This window comes from Bolinopsis microptera, chromosome 1 (genome assembly GCF_026151205.1).
Source record: "Bolinopsis microptera isolate Bmic1 chromosome 1, MBARI_Bmic_1.0, whole genome shotgun sequence".
Taxonomy (NCBI): Eukaryota; Metazoa; Ctenophora; class Tentaculata; order Lobata; family Bolinopsidae; genus Bolinopsis; species Bolinopsis microptera.
Genome location: NC_087072.1, coordinates 20,877,555 through 20,886,585, shown reverse-complemented (window position 1 = coordinate 20,886,585; position 9,031 = coordinate 20,877,555). Strand labels below are relative to the sequence as shown.

At 39.7% G+C, this 9,031-nt stretch overlaps 1 protein-coding gene across 1 annotated transcript in view; it reads left to right on the top strand.

The window, feature by feature from the left end:
• Positions 1-1,910: 1,910 nt before the first annotated feature.
• The window catches only part of LOC134826609 (uncharacterized), a 31,644-nt gene continuing 24,523 nt past the window's right edge, over positions 1,911-9,031 (top strand). The window contains exons 1-5 of the mRNA XM_063839063.1: positions 1,911-1,967; positions 2,108-2,175; positions 4,302-4,387; positions 4,534-4,734; positions 4,870-6,026. Coding sequence (XP_063695133.1) covers positions 1,949-1,967; positions 2,108-2,175; positions 4,302-4,387; positions 4,534-4,734; positions 4,870-6,026 — 1,531 coding nt within the window. The 5' untranslated portion in view covers positions 1,911-1,948. The remainder of the gene's footprint in view (positions 1,968-2,107; positions 2,176-4,301; positions 4,388-4,533; positions 4,735-4,869; positions 6,027-9,031) is intronic.

The window sequence follows — 9,031 nt, the reverse complement described above, 5'->3', positions numbered from 1 at the left end:
TTCTCCTGGAATGTATAATGTCAGAAAAAACATTAAATTAGTTTTTAATATCTGTATTTGTTTCTACTTCTAGTATGATGGTAACAGAAAGCTGGTAGCCTACAGTCTGCTTTGGATTCTAGGACAAGTTTGTGAGTAAAAAATGGGTTTATTTGATTCTAGATTAAATTTAAAAATCCACAGTGATCTATTTTTGTCACCCCCCCCCCCCACAATTTGAAATTTGATTGATGTTACTCTTTCTCGTATGAGCGCAACTCAACAAACACTACATTTTAAAGTATACCTTGACACTGTCCATAATCTCCAGATGCAATCCAGAAAGAAAAAAGGGATCTTTATAAAAAGATGGTTAAAGGAAGGAATGCAGGGATAGTGACGTTTCGAAGCTAGTGAAGATGCCCTAAATGATGTACGTATAAAACACTTTGCACTGTGATGGGACACACAACTTGTTCTCACCACCTCTGTGCTAGACGGCGGGAAAGGCGTGCTTAACCCTTTTATCTCACCTTGAAACTTGTCGCGGAAAACTTTATCGGTCACAAACATTCAAAGTAGTGAACGTCTAAACGGGAGATTTCTGCAAATCTCACGCGAGCAAATGCACCATAACGTCTTGAAAGGGCGGAGGTGGGAGGTATGAAGGTAAGAAAATACGTACAAATAACGTCTTTTTCAAGTTGAATGAATATGCTGTATGGTCATTTTGGCCAGTTGCGTTTCAACTGTTTATATTCTTATCTTGATTTAATGGGGTTTTTTTAAAATATTTTACGTCTTTTAGGATGTCAGTATTTTAGCACAGTATTAGCGTAAATTCAAAGGAAAAGACAATTTTATCAATTATGGTTTTCATACCACGTATCTTACAGTGTTGCATCAATGTCTGGTAACTGGTTTTAATCTTTTGAAGATTTTCAGATTTGAACGAAAGAAACGTTTTAAAAAAAAAATAGAAATCGTTAATTAATTAATAAAACCAAACTGCACTGAAAATTTGAAGATTCAGATGAAGCGACATTCAAGCTTCTGTGGATAATGAGTGGTGAAGGTGGAATGCAGCATTTTACAGCAGAAGCTCAAACATATCCTATCAGTGTCTCGAGGGAGGGTGGTGTGATAGGTAATACAAGTGGGGTTCGTCTTGAAGCTGACAGCAAAATCTTGATGATAGCCGAGATAAGCGCAGAGGATACTGCGAGTAGGTAAGTACTATGTAATTGAAGTAAGCTTTGTCAATAGATGGGTATATAAATTGTATATATAAATTATATATTATATCTATAAATATGCGTATTGAATGAAATCAAGTGCGACTTGGTTACATAAAACTTGGGAAGTTTTAATGTAGGTCATGAGCTGAACTTGGCTAGTTACACATCTCAGATAAAATTGTATCAACATTATCTTGAACACATTAAAACTTCTTAGTCACTCCTAAGCATCGTTCATGTAAAGAACTGCCGGGAAATATACTTAAACCTGTATTTTGATTTCCTGGTATAGTCGGTGCATCGCATGTTCTCTTCCTGAAGATGAAGGTGAACTTGTAGCCTTTGCAAGACTCAACATGCACTTCTTGGAGAGGTCAGCTTGTAACGGAGCTCTAACAGTCCTTCTGTTCCGTTATACCTGAGATGGGATTCAGAGAGTTAACCAGGGAAAAATATCCGTGCAAATAACGTTTCTTTTAATTTTATGATTTCAAGTTGTTCAACATTAATATTTCCTCCAATAACTTACAATTACAGTCCTTTTGTAAATCTAATTTTTTAAATGTTAGATTTGTTGACACTCATGACTCCTATCTAACTGACCCAGTTATTATATTCCTTCAGTAAACTAAATAGTTAAATTACTGTTACTAACTGAATGTCACTTTAAACTGTGTTGAATTCAATAGAATGAAAGGCTGAGGCACGAATATGGTCAAGTTCAATACTTAATGAGGAAACATTCAACAGGCGAGTACATATGAATATGTAAATTTAATGACATTTACTTTCTTGGGTATTGCAGGTTGTTTGATCTTAAAATATCACACCTTTGTTACTTTGTTAGAATACTCCCGTCTCCCACACATTTGAAGTTATCATATTTTCAGGACTGAACGATTTACAAGATGATTATAAACAATTTCTCCTCACCAAGTTGAAGAAATCAGTTAATAATGTAAGCATTGGTTGCTGTTTCTACATTGTAGTTAAACATGCCTCATATTACCTTTATGATACTGACGTAGTGAATTAGTGATATCTTTGGCGTGGGGCGGTCACATTTGGATTACTGATGATACTAATCTGTAAGACGCTTCATTATGTTTTGCACATTTCATTGCGCCCAGAACGCGCGTGATGCGCGCGTTACAATATATTATCTAGCTAGCTCAGCTCATTCAGCTAGATCACTAGCTAGCGGCAGCTAGACTCTCAGCTAGGCAAATGTGTAAAAGCAGGATAAAACTTAAATTAACTCTCTATGCTCCGCCTGTAAAAGTATGGCAACATTGTATAGAAGCATACAGAACCACCTTTAGTATCTCATCTCCCAAAACGCGCAGTTTTGCTAGTACCTCAGTTCAGTTTTACAAAATTGTCCCACATTCAAACGATGATTTGGCGCTCCCTAAGATGGCGCTCAGCGGAGTCAGCGGGGCCCTTCGTTAAGTCACTGGCTGACGGATAAGTCATCATTACAGTAGAACATCTTTATACCAATTACCGGGCCACTGCCCTCGCGGGGGAACAAAAAGTGTACATATTTTTTTAAAACCCGTATTCCTGCTGTTTTCTGAATTATTTGCTTAAGTCATTCTGTGTTAATCTACTCAAAAGATTTCAATTCCGTGATCGCTCTGGGTTAGCTGTTGTCCAATATAAACTGCACCCACTATTACTAGGGTTTTTCATCGATTTTTGAGACACATGAGCAGGTTTCATGATCGTATCTTGACAAAGATTCTTTAATATAAATGAATAAGACGCTCCCAACTGAACAGTCCATCGCTCGTGTAGTTTGGTGAAGCAGAGCTGCAGTCGCTGGATCTGCCCCATGTGCTGGCAAAGCTTCAAAAAAAACAATTTGTTGTCCACCTTTGTTTGAGGAGCTCCATCAATACTCTGTTGACCATGAGCGGACCATGTGTGAAAATTAGAAAACTGTAGATTTACTGGCTACCGATATTTTTCTACTTGCACTTGTTCGTGTTGTAGATCATAAACGACTTGAGGGACAACATTCTTACATTCTTACACAAATATTCGTGATTAAAACGTACTCGACGCCAGTTAATGAACATTGGACAGACAATGGTATTATGAAAGTATGAATTCCTGAAATACTAACAGCTACTAACTTTAAGAACAATAAACTTCCATAGACCGGACCCTCTTGCAGATCAATCCCCTCTGCGCCAGTCAGCATTTCTTGATAATGTTGTTTATTTTCATGTGGGATGTGCTGCGAAGATTTTAGAATTTTCAGATACATTTTCTCAAAGCTTGAGCATTGGGGGGGGGGGGGGGCGCCGTATAAGGGGGGCGCAATTTTCCTGAATTTTAGGCCCTTTCACTGAAAAAACGCCTTGTTTGTGTATTTCCCTGTCCAATTTAGCGTTCGGTCGACGCGAAAAAATATTTGGGGTACCCTTTTTTGCTTCAGGGGGGGCGCAAAAAGCTGTAAGGGGCGAGAAAAAAAGTACCCGACCTTTTTTCTTTTTTTTCTTCTTTTTTTTTAGAGACACAACAAATTTTATGGGGGCGCTTTTCGTCACTGAGCGGGGGGGGGGGGGGGGGGGCGCCAACAGGCAAAGTTACGCCACTGCCGTCAATGTGTCAATGGGCTGAAGTCTAATGGGGTCCTTCTAGTGCTGGGATCGAGCTTAGAAGTTGTACCTGTCACCTGGTCAGGACTGAATGATTTACAATTTCTCCTCACTAAGTTGACGAAATCAGTCAATTATGTAAGCATTACGATTTACGAGGCTATCAAGTTCGGGACTTAGTTGGACTGCTCAAAAGAATGCGAAAGAGTGGCTTTTTTAGCACTCAGTGTAAAAATGGTAGTTCTATCCAGACTTAGCTACAATTGATAAACACTTCTCACTCCCATCTAGTTTAGTGTACAGCCCTCAACTGTGTTTAAGGTTTACACAAAGATGGACACCTCGTACACACTCGTACCTATCTATCAGATGAAACCCGCTTTGCAGTGTAAGGCGTGTCAATGTATTTCTTGGCATTCCGATTGACCCCTAACATTTGTTCTGTAAAATGTATACTAACAACCTCTTTTTTCAGCTGCAAAATGACCTCGAGAATTCGGTGTTACAAGTCGAATTCTGCCGGAGGATCGAGATGCTCCTTTTCTTCGGAGTCAAAACAAGGTTCATTTTTTAAACCTAGCCTAGGGATCCTATAATAGCCCATGACTTGTACTTTATTACTGCACATGCCATACTCAGCCGAAATGTCATTTGAGGTGAATTCAAATTTTATCCTCTGCAATACACTTTAATTGTATCGTTTACAGGGCGTTTAAGTGGAAAAAGGAATCTCAAGACATCTGGGACCTACTAAAAGAAGTGTCCCCACAGCACATCATAGAAGACATTATGCTGCTGAAGTCTGTTAAAACTGATATGGGTAGAATTCGTGCGTGGATCAGAGTTACGATTAACGAGTCAACATTGCAAAGCTACATTCAGCTTCTAACTGATCAAAGCATCACTAGGTTAATATAACCTTATTAAACTATTTTTATTACCTAAAATTTAATCTAGTTAAAAAATAAATCGAACGCCTGAAATTTTCAATTTCTTCATTCGGATATTTGAAAGTAATTTTAACGCTGGGACTAAAATTTCAGGAAGTATTATGAAAGCAATGCTGTGTTTAGCAACGGCGATTTAGTGACAAAGATGGCGGAATTGGTAACTGTAATAACGGAAACCTCCTGTAAAGTGATATTCAACTGTGATTCGTTCGATTTCGACATTGCTCCAACAGCGTTGGAGTTGCCAACCTCGAGTCTTATCGAAAGATCTGCAGAGACCGTTAATGATCCAGCTGACATCATCAGTGATTCTATTTCCACTCAAACGTCTTTGGAGTCAACTCTAGAGGCTAAATCTCAAGAAACGGCAATTAAACCTGTCGAGAAGTTCGCGAGTAGCCCAGTTGATGTGACACCCGAGCCATTGACACCCGAGCCATTGATCGAGATTGCATCAACAGATGAGAGCGAAAGTGATGATGAATCTTTTGGAGAACCTCTTGAATTGAAACTAGAAGAAGCAGATAACCTGATGGATGTTGAAATTGATGGCACATCTGATCTAAAGATTGAGACCATTAGTATTAACGTTACTGACAGTGTTGATGATCAGACTGAAAGTCCTCTTCAACCAACGTTAGAATCCAGTGAAGAGCAGCAGCTAACTCTTAAAGTCCGCCGGACAAGCCCAGAGTCCTTTCTGTCGTCTCCCGAAAAGTGCCCAATTGCTGATGAGATAACTGATCATATCAGTGCAGATATTCCCATTAGTAAATCAGGGAACCCTATCTCAGTGAAGAACACTTTAATAGAATCAGCTGGTATTGTCAACTCTGTACCTCTTCTGCTGGACGGTATTATGTCTGAATATTCGCTAAACAGGCAAGAGAAACTCCTGAATGACTCACCATCTGATTCCAGGTTGCTCTCACCGGTGTCTGAACCCTTTGGAACAGACCTCATAACTTCGTCAAGTTCTCCTACCCTTAGCTCACCAAGTGTAGAAATGCAGGAGGAATCTCCTCAGCCTACCCAGCAAGAGTCGTTGGAACCAGAGGAAGATCAAGGTGATGATGATGAGTTCGAAGAATTGATCCTACGTGAGGGGGACGAGACTCCGGAGCCGGTCGAGGAGCCATCTACGGAAGTTGAGGAGGTTGGTGGAGAAACTTTGTTTCCTGAAAATCTCACTGCTTCTTCTCCGATCAAAAGAGAAGAGGAATCCGAGAACGAATCTTCATCTCATTGTGGTAAGCTTGTTTTTAGTTCCTGTACTAGGCAAATTTTTCTTTACCGGTCAACACTTAACATGAACCCATTTGATATCCCCCATTTACAGTTAACATTTGGGCACTTTATTCCCAGTGAACCAGTGACTAGTATCCACACTGATAGATTCTATTTTAATTGAAAACTACTCGTATTTTGGTTAGAGGTTTTTTGTTTTCTCGCAGATTGGAGAAAAATTGCTGCTCCCTAGAATTTCCTCTGAGATCCTAATACATGCTCTTAATTAGAAGCCTGAACTGTAATTACACAATTAGTCCAGCAGACTAAATTGTTGCAACTTGTATAATCTGCAGTTCTGCGGTATATATTAGCCTGATGGAAGCCAAGACATGCTGCATTAAGTAATCAAATTATCTGTAATCTAATCGAACCACCAAGTCATGCCACTCATACCTAGAAATGCCCCCCGAACTGGCTTACTGCGATAAAACATGGTTTAAACTTTCTGAATTAATGGACAGTTGTTTTTGTGAGGGTATTAAACGCTAATAGAACTAAATGAAGGGTGAAGTGATCTCAGAGACGTGTGCTTTATTATAGTAGCCCTGCGTATCAGCGCTAAATTGCAAGTTATCATGTTCCTCCCAGCCCCAGCATCTTTGAATAGGGGTCAGGAACACGCCTAATTCTTGCACTCTGATAACTGTCTGTATCGGTAACAAACCCTGAACCTGGGGCTAGAACTGAATATTTTTGGCAGCCTCTCAATATATCTCCGAATTATAACCTCGTTACCTGGACGGTTTAAAGTTCATGCTACAGATTTAGGCCCCACGCACACTGTTCACTGTTTGACATTAGTTTAGATTTGCAACATGTTCATTTCAGTTCATTAATAACATTTCAGGAAGACTTACTTGTGTTCTTAGATTTTAATTTCCCTTAAATTCTTTTAAGTATTAAAAAACTCAACAGACGTTGAACGTAATTTTTACGTAATTTTCTTATCTTACTGCATTCATCTTGTGACTCAAGATAGTTATGGTCCATGTTCACATGATGTTTGTCTAGGGCGCCGTACTCAGATGATTTCACCTGTACACCTTGAAGTATATTTGCTTTCTAATCGTATCAGTATCACACAGAGCAGATCATAATCAAAAGCAGCACTTTCTGTTTTTTGTTGGTATTATTAGCAAGCCACATGATGATGACCTACTCATGGCCAGCTTATACAACTACTGATACGTTGAGTCAACACCTCCAGCCACCTGACCGAACTGCGGAACTGCTGTCTGTATTCTGTTGAATCTGCTACTTGGGAAATATCTCAGTTGAGTCGCTACCCATTAGATCTCTTACTTTTCATTTCGAAAAGTTGTTTTTTATGAAGCTCCTGCAGGTCATCTAGTTGTTATTGGTATGTTCTTTCACATTACAACTTTTCCTAAATATCAGCCAATTCCTCAATATCACAGCTAGAATGTGCCACAAACACGTCGCTACATTAATCTTCATAATACCATAGTAACCCCAAGCTGTGGTGCTGGGTGAGCATTCTAACTAGTATAGCTATAGTACATACAGCGTACAGATCACGTGATATCAGGTGATATCCTCAACGTGGCCCTCCCAGCTATACACTGATGATTTGTACTGGTGATAGGGTTGATTAATAGCACTCTCCCTCGTGCTATCCTCGCTTTGTGTACCAGCAACACGAGTGTGGTTTACTGTCCGCAGAGTAATTGGTACTCAGATCCACGACTTGGTGAGTGGGAATATACGTGACATGTAAGTGAGGAGGTTCTTTTCATTCTACCATCAGGTTGGAATGTAGTGTGACATACCTAGAGGCTGGGTGACATACCTGAAGCTGGGTGACATACCTGAGGCTGGGTGACATACCTCCCCATTCTTACGTACCTGGTACATTCAATTTGTCACTGTCGTTGGCATGAGTTTCACTTGTAGAACGCGGGATCCTTTTCTATTGGTGGCCTTCCCAACTGCTCAACTGCAGATAACTGGTCAGTGGTCATTTATTATTCAATAGCTGGGACAAGTACTTAAGCAGCCTTAAATTTACGGAAATGCCTTAAGATCACATTGTCTCAACTCATAATTAGTAAGCTGTCTCCATTAACTTGATGTTGTAGTAATTAAGTGAATAACTAAAAAAGGAGACCTGAGATTCGACACACGATCCGTCTGAAGCGAGGCAGTCTTGAGTGAACTTCCTATCTATCTAATATACAATGCGTCAAGCAAAACACTGACCATAAAAACACTATTACCAACAACCTCAATACTCCGCCCAGGATTTAATGATTCCTGAGAAATGGGTATCAATTAGGCCAAAAAAGGAAGTAAAGTGGAACGTGTACCCAATAAGTCCACCCTCTAATTGGGTGCTAAACTGGTAATTATTAGGAACTATACACACTTAATTACAAACACCCCGCTCCATCACCCTCGCTATTGAATCAGTAGTATTGAATCAATTGTACATTGATGCGTGATAATCTATTGTATTGTGCGTTACTTCAGTGTTGACATAATACAACTGTTGTCTGTGTTTCCCTGGCCTTGTATACTATGATTCGTTAGACGTGGTTTCTCAGTTTTCTTGCCTGTACGACGTACGTGATGGTACGTGCCTGCTTGTGCTTGTCCGGTGCCCCCATTCTTCACCACTCGCTGTGTCACGTGCATATTCTTTATCTGTACCAGTAACGTTTGAAATTAAATTTGTTAGTATGTGGGCGTTCCTACACGTTATTTTACACTCTTAAGGAGGGACTGAGTCTTGCAGACATGCAGTTTCAAATATCCCACTTCACTGTTACTTTGGATTTTTTTGGAGAGGCGAATAAGTTTATAACTATAAGGCACTTCACAGTTACATATTCGATCCCACTTTCCACTTTCTATGAATTTTGGTCTAATCGTGCATACCACAACAGTGAGTTTCGTCTGTGTAAGATATCAGTTAGATTCCCTGATTCTTAGTGTCCAGCAGTCA